The sequence below is a fragment of the Bison bison genome, unplaced genomic scaffold, assembly GCF_000754665.1.
Source record: "Bison bison bison isolate TAMUID 2011002044 unplaced genomic scaffold, Bison_UMD1.0 scf7180017864331, whole genome shotgun sequence".
Lineage (NCBI taxonomy): Eukaryota > Metazoa > Chordata > Mammalia > Artiodactyla > Bovidae > Bison > Bison bison.
The window spans coordinates 7,709,912-7,724,913 of NW_011494903.1; the positions used below are offsets into that span (position 1 = coordinate 7,709,912).

Sequence of the window (15,002 nt, forward strand, 5' to 3'; positions counted from 1 at the left end):
GAACCCATTCTCATTGCTGATAATGACTGGGAAACCCACCAGCTCCCTCTCTGGCCCTCACCTAAAGGTCTTTAGTTAACTGCTCACTGAAGCATGACACTCTTTAGGCTGGGCAGCTTTCTGCTCGTTCCCACCTGTCCCCCACCCCTACCCCCCAGCCAGCCATGGAAACAGGCCCACTCACCGCCAGCTGGTTCTGCAGCTGTTTGACCTGCTGCTGCAGCGCCTCCAGCTGCTGGCTCTGCCTCTTGGAGGAGCTGGCAGAGTAGGAGAGCTGTGAGAGGCTGTTCAGGGCCTCCTTCAACTTGGTGACCTCCTTGGACATCTCACTTATCTAGCGAGAAAGGAAAGCTCTTATCAGGAGAGCAGGTACCCACAGAGGCAAAACACCAGCTGTTTCTCCACTGGGAACACAGCCTCGACTGGCCTCTGGGCCTGGAGCAATCCCTTTTCTTAATTTTTCAAAGAAAAGCCATACAATGAAACAAAAACAGGTAAGAATCAGGGAAACCAACAAGCCTATGCAGACAAGAGCCCAGGAATGAGACTATGCTTGGGGCCATGAAGGTAACAATAGCTGTTATGTGGATTCCCTTCATCCTTAAGATGGGGGACTGTTAAAAAAAAATAAAAAACAGAATTTCAGGTATTCTATATTTGGAACCAGCTAGGCTTTGTTCCCTACTGCTGCCATAGGCAATCAGAAATAAGTTCTGGGAACCCTGGTATCTCTGATATCCTACCTTGTAGTGAAGACAATCCTCACCCCCACGGCTTTGGAAGCTCTTTTGGAAACATTCATTATAATAAAGGAATAAAAGATAAATAATTCTCTAGTGAATGCCATTCAGAACATCTAACCCAGGAGACTGGGCATCTGGGGATGCAGAGCAGATCCCAGCACAGAAGCATGCTTCACTTCTCCCTTTACTCTCCGCCTTCCTCCATGCTCAGCCCATCTCGAGTTGCCTGGCCCCCCACATTCCTCCCTTTCTCTCCTGTTGCACACCTTTGAAAATGAGGACCAGGGAGGGCTTTTACACTGACTCCAGGGAAAGCTCATGGGGTTTAGGGAAGCAGTATCAAGTCTGGCAGTAATTGATTTTCCATATGACAGAGGAAATCTGTCTGGATTCCAACAGAGTAGAAGTTTAAGATGGACCACAAATACTTCTCAGCTGGTGGGTTCACTTCTGGCCCCTGACACTTGGCAGAGCTTCTGTAAAATAATTTTTAAGGGGAAAATATGTACCACACATTTGAAAATACTCTGGTGTGAGGGAAGTAGTAGATGAGGGCTTTCTCACTCTCTCTTTTTAAGTAAATGTCCACCCTACTATTTTTAATGTGGCACTGGGGACAAATGGAGTCCTGTGTGGAGCCTTAGCGCTTTCACAATAGCTTAGTGCTAACAAATGCTAAAAATGCTAACTTCAGTAAATGAAGGTTCAAAGTGCTAGCGTTTGCTAGCTAGAAATTCAATAGCAACAGTCTCACCAACCTTCTTGTCTTTATCCTCTTCCAGTTTTGAGGAGCTCTCGGAATGTCTCTTCATTTCTGCGAGTTCTTCCTGAGCATGCTGGCATTTTTGCAGAAGTTCATTTACTTCCTGCTCTTTGGATTTCAAGAGAGTCTGAATGTTTTCCTTTTCCCTTTTCATCTGCGAGACCTCACTTCTAATCTGGGCAACCTCTGAATGGGCCTTCTCTTTCTCTTTCACGGAATCCCTTAATTTTGAGGCCAACACACTCACTTCGCTTTCCAAAGACGACTGGAGCTTCTCATAGGCAGACCGGGGCACCATCGCGTCAGTTATGGCTGCCTTCTCCTCTAGGAGCTGTTTCTCCAGCTTTGCCACCTCCCCTTCCTTGCTCGCCAGGTGCTCTTTCAGACTGCTTATTTTTCCCTCCATCTCTTTGGCAGTGGTCCGCAGAGTGGTTATCACCTGCAAATGCTCCGTGATGGAGACAGAGTTCTCTTTCTGTGCATCTACCAACTGTTTGAGCTGGGTCAGCTCATTTAGCACTTTTGAATACTGAGACTTCATTTCGGACAGTGCCTCTTCGGCCTTGGCTCTGGATACATTGGTCACTTGCATCAGCTTCTCATGCTCCGCTTTATGGATATATTCAGCTGTGACATCTTCTAGAGACTTCCTCTTCCGGTAATCCTCCAGCTCTGCCTGGGCCTCTTTGTACAGCTGGGACAGCTCACTCACCTGCTTGTTGAGTTCATCGATCATCCTGTTCATGGCCTCTTTCATGTCCTCAGCTTCATCACCTGCCTCCTGGGTCATCTGATTTTTCAATGTATCTTTCAGTTTTGTGATTTCTTCTTGTGCCTCTTGGTATTTCTCAAACAAAAATGCTTTCTCCTTATTCATATTCTCAATCACCGTGCAATAGGAACTTTTCATTTCCTCGTACTCCTCCCTTGGTGGCTGAATAACTGCCTCTTTCTCCCTTTCTGCCAGCTTCTCCTCTAACTCTCTCACTTTCTCTTTATTTCGTTCACTTTCTTCCAGGGCGCCCTGGAGGTCCCGCTTGAGCACATCCACTTCTTCCTCGGTGATCCTCAGCTCATGCAGGTGTGAGTAAGTGTCCACGCTCTCTGGTGAGACCAGGCCCAGCTTCATCTGCTTCTGCACACTCAGGACTTCTTTCATAGCTTCCTCGTATTTGCTCTGAGTCTCTTTAAGTTTCTGGCTGAGGTCAGAGCCATTCTCCGAGATCTCGGCGTTGTTTAAGCACACTGATTCTGTCCTCCTGGTCTGGAGCTCGGCCTGCAGCTGTTTCCTCTCTGCTTCAGAGCTCTCCAGTCTCTTCTGCAAGTCGTGTAAAACCTCTTGGAGTTGCTGGATTCTGACATCACTGTCGAGAGTGGATTTACTTGAGGAATGTGTTATGACAGATGGAGATGGTTTGGAGTCTAGAGGAGGGTTTTCACTAGGTTTGCCCAGGGATGGGGCCAAGTCAGTTTGAGTAGAATGGTAAGAGTCAAAGCTCAGGTCTGCTTCCCCTTCCCTGGGTGTTTTGGCCTGGAAAGAAGGCAAGAATGAAATGACACCAAAGGTGTGGTTAGATGAGCAAGCAACTGCAATCGGGGAGCAAATCCAAACCTTGAGTATGGGGGAGCAGCAGTATCCTTCTGCATGCATCCTCTTGCCCCATGAAAAAATTTGGCCTGGGACACAAGAGTTGGGCTTAACAACACTAAGCTTATTCTGTGCTCTCAAAGGACAGATTATGTTTGCCACTTTAAAAACACAAGACCTGTTTTGGCTGCAGAGCTTCTGACTCAAATTTTTCTTTGTTTCTCATATTATTGTAGTTGCCCTACTTCTTACCACATTCTTAAATCTGCGAAATGATCAACTTTACTAAATGAATGACTAGTCATATATATGGTGTGCATATAGCTATCTATTGTCATATATATCATACTAAGTATATAATTATATAATTTACCAGTTTATACAAATAATAAGTTAATGACTAAGTCTCAAGAAACAAATTTGAAGGTATAAAATGCTAAAGGGTAATTATATTTTAAAAAGAAGAAACCAATGTTGGTGTCTAAAACAAAATACCCAACTAACCCTGAGAAATCAAATAGCTTGACCCGACTGAACAGACTATGGTAGTGATCTATTTACCTACCTGTAATTTATCTTGTAATTCCTTATTGTGTAAGGTAAGAGAAGCAACTTTTGCTTGCAATAGGACAAGAAGATCTTGCTGGTCAGCTTCAGAACTCACATCCAATAAGCTATCAGCACCTTAGGAAAGAGAAAGGCAATTTAAAATAATATTTTAAAAATTTAACTGTTATGTGTCTGACCTTTAACAAACTCACTTTCTACCCAATCCAGTTCTTCTTTCTCGTCCAGACTAGGGATGAAAGCCCCCTCCAGCTGGATAGATGAACAGAAATTCTCAAGTACTGGGGTCTCCTCACTCCCTAGCACAATACTAGATGCCTAGATACAAATAAACTCATTTGAAAACTGATGGATTGGGTCATACAGTTTCTGTTCACTTGATTAAGTGCCACACCTCAGTTGTTTTTTATTCCTCCCATGCTCTGTACATCCCACTCCATGAATCCTTTTAGAAAGATCTCTGGAATCTGGTTCACTTCTTATCCCCATGCCCACTACCCTAGTTCAAACTTCATCACCATACCTGGTAACTGTACAAATGGCTTCCTAACAAATCTTTCTCTCTCTCCTCTAGTGAAAATGTAGCCTGTACCAACAACACTGTCAGACTAATCTTCCTAAAACATACTTTGATGGGGTCATGCCTTTGGTTCAAGTGCTTTAATTGCTCTCCCTCCAAAAATAATCTCCAACTTCCTTTATCTGGATTAAGGCCTCTCGGATCTGGCTCCAGTCTACTGTTTTTCAGGTTTATGACTCATCATGTCTTTCCCCAGTATCCCATTTTCATCAGATTCACACCCTCTCTATTCTCAACACAAGACTGCTTCTTTAATTCTTCATCCATACGATTGCCCTTGTAGCATCTCTTTGGCTGTATAACTCTTAGGCATCCTTCAAGACCCACATCAGGCCCTGCCTCTTCCTTAAGGCATTTGCTGACCACCCCTGCATGAAACAGGAGTCTCCGAATCCCACAATAAACACTGCTGGTAAACCACAACTGTCTGACATTCTCCTGATTATCATGCTGAAATAACATGTAAAGCTATGCTACTCAAAGTTCTCACTGAGACAAGACAAGAAATGTGCTGCCGAATGTCATTCAATGTACTGCTTCCTACACCCAGAAAGTCTTCCTATGGAGAGAAAAAACAAAAACAAGAACTGTCAGGTGGATGAAACAGTGTGCTTGGCTGGATGACTTTCTGGAGTAATCCCCTTTTTTTATTTTAGACTGGCAACAGTTTAGAGACCACACTTTGAACAGTGTGATGTGAACAGCACTGATCCAAATTTCACCACTATTTAAAAAATTTCTCAAAACCTAATGCAAGGATGAAAACTTGAGTCTTAATTTGGAAGGATGCAAAATGACATCTCTTCACAGGAATGCTAACTAATGATATCTGGGGCCTAAACCACAGCTTTATGAGTGTTCTTGACATACAGTCTGGTCAGCTTGGAATGAATCAGGGGATTTGGGAGCAGGAGGGTAATTCTAAGCAACAAAAATTACTTCTAAGATAGGCTGGATGGCTTTTAAAATATCCAATGTAACAGCTGTGCAGTTATATTAACATTGTTCTCTACCAGGAATATTTCTTAATACATTATTAACTGGAGCTGTATTAACGTCTCAAGCATTAATTTCTGCAAAAGTTCCCCAGTCAACAATGTGTTTATATGTCTAAATTCTTTAAGTTAAGTGCTCCAAACACATATGATATGCGTAACAGATTGAGAAACTGAATGCTGGAGCAAAAAAGGGGCCTTTGAAATAATCTACTCCACATTTCAGATTAATTCTGAAGGTACTGTACTACATTCTTAAAGGGTAAAGCAACAGGATGAACTCAATACAATGAATCAAACCTCCTTGAAGACAATATGATCATATATGACTTCATTGACACTCTTTTCACGTCTGTTTAAAATCCAAAGTAGAAAAGTTCAACTATGGCAGCCATGGAAGTGCTCAGTTGGCTCTCTCTTCAAGAAATAACCTGCTGCTCAGTTGCAATGAGGGCCACTAGCTGACAGCTCACAGCCCATGGACCTCATCTCAAAACAGTGTCTTAAAATGCATAAAATAGAATGTACAAGCTATAGCAATCAGCAGGCTTCTTTTGTAACCCACCAAATAACAAGATCTAGAAGCAGGTCTCATAACTGGCATAATTTCTAGTAGAGATACTATAAATGATCTTTCAAGATATCTGTAGTAACAGTAAGGGGATATGATACCATCTGTGGGTTCTCTTGGTGTCAAAATCACTGATCTGCTAACACTACGGGAGCTTACTGTCTACAGTCATCATTGAAAGAAGTGCCAATGCTAAACTAGGACCAGATGAAAACAGTGATTTCTTTGTTCATACCCAAGCTCAGGGACTCCTTAAAATCCAGGTGAAAGCCCGCTGAAGTAGACAGCATCAGACAGTGACATACTGGCAGTGTTTGGGTGGTACCCAAGGTTCTCTGACCGCCCCAGACAGGGCACCTCTCCTTGGCCTTTGCTCTCTTAGAGGGACATGAAATAGAGACCAGTCATGGGAACAAAAACACACGCCCCTTCATCTTACCTGTAGTGCTGTCACTTAGTCTGTCTCTGTTCTCTCGTATGGAACTAATCTCAGCCTGCTGGAACACAAAAATGACTTAAAATATATTCCTGAATGTAACACTCTACAAAAGAGTCCAGCAAAGTTTCCTCCTTGAGTTTACACAGGTTGGTGTGATCCTACTACGAAAACAGACTATCTCCGGGAAAGAAGATACTTTAAAATATAAGTACATAAAAGTAGCAATTAACCCCTGAGGTAAAATTTTGCTCTAGAGGTTCCTAAGGGTATATTCTCAAAATATTACAAAATGAAGCTTCTCACGAATATTATAAAAGTCTTTGAAGATTATAATAAAATTACATAATAGCTAATTAATGTGCTTTGTGCTCAAACTTGAGATTGTGAATACTACTTTCATAATAGAGACAAATAGAAGTTTTACTTATCTGGCTAATATACTAAAATACATTAGAAGTGTTTTTAGCTTTATCACTTTATGGATAAACTGTTAATATATGAATTGCTTTTAAGAGAAATGGTAATCAATGAGACCTGTCAGGGAAAATGCAGGTAATTTTATAAGGGAATAAGAATTCTTATGGCTGTGGACTGACAATCCCCTAAAGATTTCCTCTAAACCTGTATCCCCGAATATCTGCCTTTTAATATACTGGAAAAATTCTTGTAACTTCAAAGCCAAACTCTCATTCCAAAACAAAATACAGTTACTTGCCAGAAATTACTAAGTTTTATCTAGATAAGCCACAGATCATGATAAGAGAGATAATTTTTCAGCAAAAGAACTTTTGTAAAGGCTCAAATGCTAAAAATAGAGTGGCTCATTTTTGGCAAGTGCTTATCATAACAAAAGCTTTATTTTCACTTAAAAAATAAGTGCTTATTTTTATTTTTCAACTCTATTACAGTACAATAAAGTATATACATTGAAAGCTTTTAATTTGAGGAGTTTTAACAGATATACACCCAAGATACCACTATAATCATGATTCAGAATATTCCCATTACCTCTTAAGTTTCCTCATGCCTCATTAGCCAATCCCTGCCATTCCCAGGCAATCACACTACTCTCCTGTTTTCATTTTCTAGAGTTGCTATAAATGGAGTGTTACAAGGGATGAACTTCTTTGAGCCTAGCTTCTTTCATTCAGCATGATGGTTTCCAGATTCATCTATGATGCTGCTTGGCCAGCACTTCATTCTCTTTTTATGGCTGAGTAATACTCTTATATATGGATATATCTCATTATCTTTATCCATTCACTTGTTGTTAGACATGTGGACTGTTTCTAGTTTGGGGATATTTGAAAAAAGATGCTATAAACATTTGTGTACTTTTTGAGACATATTTTAATTTCTCTTGGGTAAACATCTATGAGTAAATGGCTAGATGATATATTAGGTATATATTGAACTTTTACAGAAACTGTCAAATGGTTTTCCAAAGTAGCTGTGAGCTTTCCTGGTGGTTCAGATGGTAAAGAATCGCCTGCAATGTGGGAGACCTGGGTTCAATCTGTGGGTTGGGAAGATCCCCTGGTGGAGGACATGGCAATCCACTCCAGTATTCTTGCCTGGAGAATCCTTATGGACAGAGGAGCCTGGCGGGCTGCAGTAGCTGCACCATTTCACATCCAACAAACAGAGTATGAGAGTTCTAGTTCTTCCACATCATCACCACCCACTGGCACTTTTTTAACCTTTTTAAATTTTAGCTATTACAAATGGTGTCCTTTTTATCTTTCTGTGATTTTTTTTAAAGAAATAAGTCTTTTTACACTCTATTTCTGAAAAACATAATTTGTCATATTGTTCTTTGTAATGCATTTACCCCGTTTGAGCCATAATCATATTAGAAGATATTAGGATGGTAATTATAAAGGTATAACTTCCTTTCCTTGCCTTATATTTTAATAAAATCTAGTTAACATAAGGTAGATGATAGGTTGATAGAATCTTTTTCAGATCAATGTGCATCTAAGTTAAACACAAATTTATTTTTAGTAATTCTTAGATGGGGGAAGTAAATATGCAATTATGCCATTGAAATTACACTTTAACAATTATAAATTTTACTTTTTTTCCAAGTATAATTTCCTAGTGATACTTAGGTAAACAAATATTAAATTGAAATATCCTCTCATTCCTTAAAATACGTTCCAACCACAAATCTACAGAATCAGGTTGAATGGATTTACTAACATTTCTAAAATACATATTACTTTTATAATTATATAAAAATATATAATTACTTCTTAGTAAGACATCAGAGACTATCCATTTCTTTCTTTTTGATCAATATTATGTCAACTCAATTTGGAAAGATGACTGGTTATCAGGTAAGTTCTTATCTTTGTCCTTTTTTTAAATGAAGAAAATTAAATATTAGTTAATAAATATATTCAGTCTACTCTTTTTTTATGGAGTACTCACCAGAAAAAATAATCAGAGGATGCTTTCTGATGAAAAGGCTATAAACCAAATGACTGAGAAGTATATTCTGTTTTACTCAGTGCCATATAACTTAAGTCAAATCTATTGTATATCTTAAAATTAAGTAATAAGTTGGACACAGAAAAGAAATACCTTGAAGGGTGGTTCAGCAAAAAATACTGATTCCTTTCCTGAAAGTGGTGTTGAAGTTATTGATCTTGGGGAAGACACATCACTCAACTAAAAAACCAAAATGAAAGCCATCAATAAGGAATCCTTCTTCAAAAGTTTTTCTTTCTCCAGTGCCAAAGAATTAGCCTATTTAACCAATGCAAATAAATCTAACAGTAATTATGCCTAGTTTCAATTAATTCAAGGGTAATATATTTTCAATACAATTCACCTATCTCAAATACTTTCTGAAAGTTTACAGAGTAGAATTAACTAAGGAACTTTGCTCCTATATTCACTAGAATTAACTTTTCAAATTTATAAAACTTCTATTGCATATTGAGAATATTATTAATGAATATGCTAACATATTTAATATTGCCTATTGAAGGAAATATTCCTCTCAAATACTTGATAAGGATTATTCATTTTATGGCCTATGCTTCTTTTAATAACAAACCCTGGCTTGTTTTTGTTTACCATTTCATAGTTATTCAAGCTTCCTCTTCTACTCAGTAATCACTATAAGCTCAAAAATGAAAGCTGCTTTAATGTTAGTCAACCTTAAATGTAATATGAAAGGCAAATATATCTCAATAATGTTTGATAAACCAACTAAATTCATTTTCAATTAATGTTTCACCAGTCACACATTCTCCCTACTTTACTCGAGCTGTTAATGTGAGCTCTGACTGAGCTTATTATCTTAAGGAAAAAGGTCCTGTCATACATTTTGAGAATTTTGAAACTTCTAAAAATGATACAGTCTAATTCTTCAGCTTTGAAATAAGTAAGAATCAACATTATTTCCCTACTATAATCAAAATTCTTCATATCACCGTTTGTAGTTTAAAACTGCTAAAGAAAAATTTTAATGTGCATTTAATGGTCAATTTTAAAACAGTTCTTTTTGACCTAAACACAAAATGACAAAACTATGGCTTTGTTGTTCTATGTTTTTTCATTGTTGGTTTTCTTTCATTTTTTACCTGGGTAGGACTGATAGGAGGTGGTGGAGCTTTGCGTTTTTTTGGAGTTCCACTTCTCTCTGAGCTTATTTTAGAGACTTGATCATGCTGAAAGTTATCACAGTCCAAAGAATGGAGGTGGGTTAGTTAGGTTAGTAAAGTCTGAGTAAATAGCTTCATCAAACAAATGAGAAAAACCTCAACAGTTCATGCACTTCTTACTTTATCAAGTTCTGAAACCTGCTACCAACATAAAGTAATATGCATGCTCCAAGTGTTCTTCTAGCAGCCCATGCTTTAAAGTAAGAAAATAAAAAACACAAGACAAAACCAGATTAAGTTGGTGTGCAGAACTTGGAAAGGAGAGGATAAGGAATTGTTTACCACAATTTAGAACCCAGAGTATGTTCATAATCGAGCTCCCATTTTAATGCAAAAAAGTGGTATTTCCCCAACCTTTTCATTACTTCCATTTCTTTTCTTAAAAATGTACAGTTGACCCTCCATATCCACAAGTTCCACACCCAGAGATTCAACCATCTGCATATCCTAGAATTACAGATACAGACAGCCAACTGTACCACACTATTTTATATAAGAGACTTGAGTGTCTGCAGATTTTGCTATTCCCTGCAGATACCAAGGAATGACTATGAATATGGGGAAAAGGGAGAACTTCATCTCTGATGGTTATGGATAAATAACACAACTGGTACAAAATAAATTCAGTATCAAGTATTTGCTCAGTATGATAATTTTTCCAAGAACCTTGACTTATAAATAAAATAGTCAAATATATAGCTCATTAATAAACAATAGTGACTATGTTTTTAAGAAAAACTCCAAAGTAACAGGGTAAACTTCTCAATTTCTGTTTGTGTAAAATGAATGACATTTTAGAAAAGATCTAATTAAAATGAAAGTGGCAAATCTCATATTTTCACCAAATATCTAACACAGATATGGATAGAGTTCTGTAATTCATGTGATATTACAAGTAGTTAAAATACTGTTGTTCTCAGAGTTAAAAATCACATCAAACCTTTTCACACCAGTAGGAAATATTAGTACATTTCAGAAAAAAGATGAATATATGAGTAGCAAGTTTAAAGTTACATGCTTTGGGAACAGGTTAAATCATTAAGAAAATATTTACCACCTTACAATGAATCATTTATTCCAAAGATATTTTACTTCTTAAGTAGTTTCAGCCTAGTCTTAATCACTTTCCTAATGGCCCATAGAGTAGTTTAATCAGAACATGTTCAAATTCCCACAAGCAATGATAAAAAAGAATCTCCTCGTCCAAAGATAAATACCTGCTTTGGTTTTGTTGGTGTCTTTAAATCTATAGAAGAAAAATGAGAGAGAGAGAGAAAAAAAAAACATAAGAACCATAATGACTCATATCCACTTTGGGTGGGGGGGGGGTAGTATAAACACACACTCGCACACAAACACACCCATATACACAACATATACAATATTCAACACTTCATTTTTCCCCAGGAATATATTTAAAAGAATAATATATTATACAAATTCCTTTATTCTTTGGGGAAAATGGAGTGGGATAAATTTGAAACAACATTGGCTATTTTCTTTCACATACCAGCATCCTGAGAGATTTTTGATAATAGAAGGCTTTGAATTCCTGCGTTTTCCGAGAGTTTGGAATAATGTAAGGCATTGTGTCCAAGAGAATCTACAAGGTTTAAGTCTGCACCCTTTTTAATTAAGGCTTCTACGATGTTTGAGCTGCCAATCTCACAAGCCAGCATGAGAGCAGTTCTAAAAAGTGAGGAGACAAAAAATCAGTACTAACAAAATCTGGAAACTTTTGCTAGGAAATCATTTCATTTGTCTTAAAAACAAATGCAGTTAAGTGCAGTTAAACCTGTACTACTCTTAATGCTCCAGGAAATTCAAAGTGGAATGCTACCAAAATCAGGTAGCTATTTTATAAAACCTCAGATTAAATCATAAAAAATATTAGGTCAAAAAACAGACATAATCTTCTAACTATGATGCAATTTAAATATGATTGGCACAAATCTTGTCTTTTTCTCAAATCAAGTTTTATAAAGAACCTATAACATTATTAAGACTTTTTTTTTTAAACAATATGTTTACTTTTATTTTGCCTGAAAAGTCAAAGGAAATGGCCTATCCATTTTAACATTTAATAATGTCATCATAGACACAGTCAGCTATGATGCTCCCAGAAGTCTGGAGAAAATATTTTTTTAAGTCAAAACAGATTCTTAATTATCCAAAAAGGCAGAAAACAGTAAAGAAGTTAAAACTGCTTTAAAACAAATGATCCAAAGTACAGCTGTGAAAACTTCTCAGAATGTGGATATCAGGGAAATTACATGCTTTCTAATTTGTGGTACCTTCCATTTTTGTCTCTGGAATTTACATCTGCTCCATGATCCAGAAGAAAGCGACAGACCTCACTGTGGCCATTTTGTACTGCAAGAAGCAGTGGTATATTCCCATCCTAGGAGACAAATTCAGATTAAGATTTTAATTTAGAAGTCAAATACCAGAATTGCAAAGGTCACGATTCCTTCTGTACTTATTCCTGACTAGTCCTGCTGGCCTTATATTTGACCCACCAATATAGTCTGCCCCCTGAGAAGGCCAAAATCACACACTAACACAATTCTTCTTATGGAATTTCACTGACTTTGGGGTTTTCCTAAGGAGCCAGGCTGTTGGGCTCCTTGATCCCTTGATTGTCAGTCTGGTGATGATGAGAGAGAGAGTGGAACATGAAGTATGTCCAGGTTTGAGGCAAGTATACCATTTTTATCGAGAAACAGCTCTCCATGTTCTAGAGAAATGAAGGGTTGTCTCCTCATGGCATTACCGGGCCCCATGCTCTCTAAGCACTTTCTTCTAAGTATCCTAGCATCCTGCCATGCCATCAACTGTCTTCTCGGAAAGCATATGCTTTCATAATTTTACTAGGTATCAAAACATAAGAGTTTATTTGTCCATTACTGACACATGACAAGATAAAGAGATTGATGGAAAGAAAGGTTTACTATAACAATTGACAATTCCTTTAGGAAAAAATTAGATTACCAGCTCATACAAACTGCAAAATGAATTAAGAATCTCAACATCACAGTATAAAACAAATGAAAAAAATACCAGAATTTATAGGTGACAATTTCCACAATCTTAGGGTGAAGAAGGGACCTGACTCAAATTATGCAAGCCATAAAGAGAAACTCTTATTCGGTTCTTGCATTGAGCATACCCCACCTATGGGGTTGACAATAATTTTAAGGCAGAATGTATTCAAATAGGCAAAGGAAAAAATAGTTACAGTATATCCAACTATTTTAATGTGGGGATATTTAAAAATACAACTGATACTTAAAGATTAAGTATTTACTCAGAGCAGAACTTCAGAATTCCTAGAAAATTATCTCTGTGAAGTTATAATACTTTCTGGTTATAAACTATTGAGATTCAGCAAGTGTGAATTTATTTACAGATTCTAAGTGCTCACTTCACAATATCCCCATCAGGTGTAACTTATACATGCCAAGTCCCATGCTATAGCAGGAAATTCAGTGCTGTAAACAGGAGCAAGAGGCATGTCAATTTATTCTTCAAATAGTCCAGCAAGGTTAAAATAGGCTATAAGTGGTCTTTACAGTTGGAAAACACTATCCGGGAGCACCAAAGGTGATATATGGGTGCCGAAAGAAAATAATAGAACTGTTTAGACTTTTTTTTTATTTATTGTAAGACAAGAAAATAAGTCTTATTAATATCTAGGTTGATAGTAAGCCATGTGTCCATCCTTTGAAATAAATACTGAACGTGCATGCTGCAAAACGTTTTATTAACAGTTTAAGGACCAATGGGGCTAATACTGAAATCTGTTTTGCACAAGAGAATCTAGGTCAGAAAGCAGCAGACTTTTGCCAAATGCTCCAGAAGGAGCCCGTGGTACTCTAGAGACCAGGGTCCATCTCCTCTTCTAATGGTCATCTGGTACTTACCAAATCCTTGAGGTTTATGGGGCTTTTGTGCTCGCAAAGGACTTGCACAGCTTGAAGGCAGCCCTGTGCGGCTAAGGGAAGGAAGACACAGAAACCACAGCAAATCACAAAGCTAGACTCACAACCAAGGGCATCAAACGCTTCTGGGAAAGAAAAGTTCACCTCTACCCGGTATGCAGATGATACTTAGCTGCACTGAAGAGAAATGGTGTCAGGATGGATAAATAAGTGGTGTTTTAAAATACTGTTTAATTTCAGTGTCGTCCAGACCTACGGGCAGCACTTACCAGCTCTTGGCTGCCTTTAGGGAAACATTTGGCTTAGCTCTTCATGTATGCTAAGTCACTTCAGTCATCTCTGACTCCTTGTGACCCCATGGACAGTAGCCCACCAGACTCCTCTGTCCATGGGATTCTCCAGGCAAGAATACTTGAGTGGGTTGCCGTGCCCTCCTCCAGGGGATCTTCCCGACCCAGGGATTGAACCCACGTCCCTTGTCTCCATTGGCAGGCAGGTTTCTTACCACTAGCGCCACCTGGGAAGCCCCAAGGTTTTCTACAACTGAAACTGAAACTGAAGTCGCTCAGTTGTGTCCGACTCTGCGATACCATGGACTGTAGCCTACCAGGCTCCTCAATCCATGGAATTTTCCAGGCAAGAGTACTGGAGTGGGTTGCCATTTCCTTCTCCAGGGGATCTTCCCAAACCAAGGTTTTCTACAACTAGCACTAAAAGAAATTTGTAAATCTAATCATCCCAGAGCTCTGTATCAACATTTTGTCCCTTGAAACTGTGTGACCAATAGTAAAACCAAACCTTGATATATAAAATTCATTGAAGTTCCTTTTGATCCCCAAGCAAAGAAAAAATAATCTGTACCACACAGTACCTGATATCTACAAATGCTCATAAATCTCTTAAACAAGATCAGATCAGATCAGATCAGTCGCTCAGTCGTGTCCGACTCTTTGCGACCCCATGAATCGCAGCACGCCAGGCCTCCCTGTCCATCACCAATTCCCGGAGTTCACTCAGACTCACGTCCATCAAGTCAGTGATGCCATCCAGCCATCTCATCCTCTGTCGTCCCCTTCTCCTCCTGTCCCCAGTCCCTCCCAGCATCAGAGTCTTTTCCAATGAGTCAACTCTTCGCATGAGA

The 15,002-nt window shown here is 38.5% G+C and overlaps 1 protein-coding gene across 5 annotated transcripts in view; it reads right to left on the reverse strand.

Annotated features, from left to right (window-relative positions):
- Window positions 1-15,002, reverse strand: part of RAI14 (retinoic acid induced 14) — a 63,427-nt gene that overhangs the window by 6,239 nt on the left and 42,186 nt on the right. The window contains exons 6-15 of one of the 5 annotated variants that reach the window (XM_010853818.1): window positions 13,844-13,914; window positions 12,215-12,321; window positions 11,431-11,609; window positions 11,138-11,166; window positions 9,840-9,926; window positions 8,833-8,919; window positions 6,247-6,304; window positions 3,660-3,778; window positions 1,502-3,037; window positions 185-334 (exon numbers count right to left, since the gene is read on the reverse strand). In XM_010853818.1, coding sequence (XP_010852120.1) covers window positions 185-334; window positions 1,502-3,037; window positions 3,660-3,778; window positions 6,247-6,304; window positions 8,833-8,919; window positions 9,840-9,926; window positions 11,138-11,166; window positions 11,431-11,609; window positions 12,215-12,321; window positions 13,844-13,914 — 2,423 coding nt within the window. The remainder of the gene's footprint in view (window positions 1-184; window positions 335-1,501; window positions 3,038-3,659; window positions 3,779-6,246; window positions 6,305-8,832; window positions 8,920-9,839; window positions 9,927-11,137; window positions 11,167-11,430; window positions 11,610-12,214; window positions 12,322-13,843; window positions 13,915-15,002) is intronic. The other 4 variants (XM_010853819.1, XM_010853822.1, XM_010853820.1 and 1 more) reach the window with 4 other exon arrangements.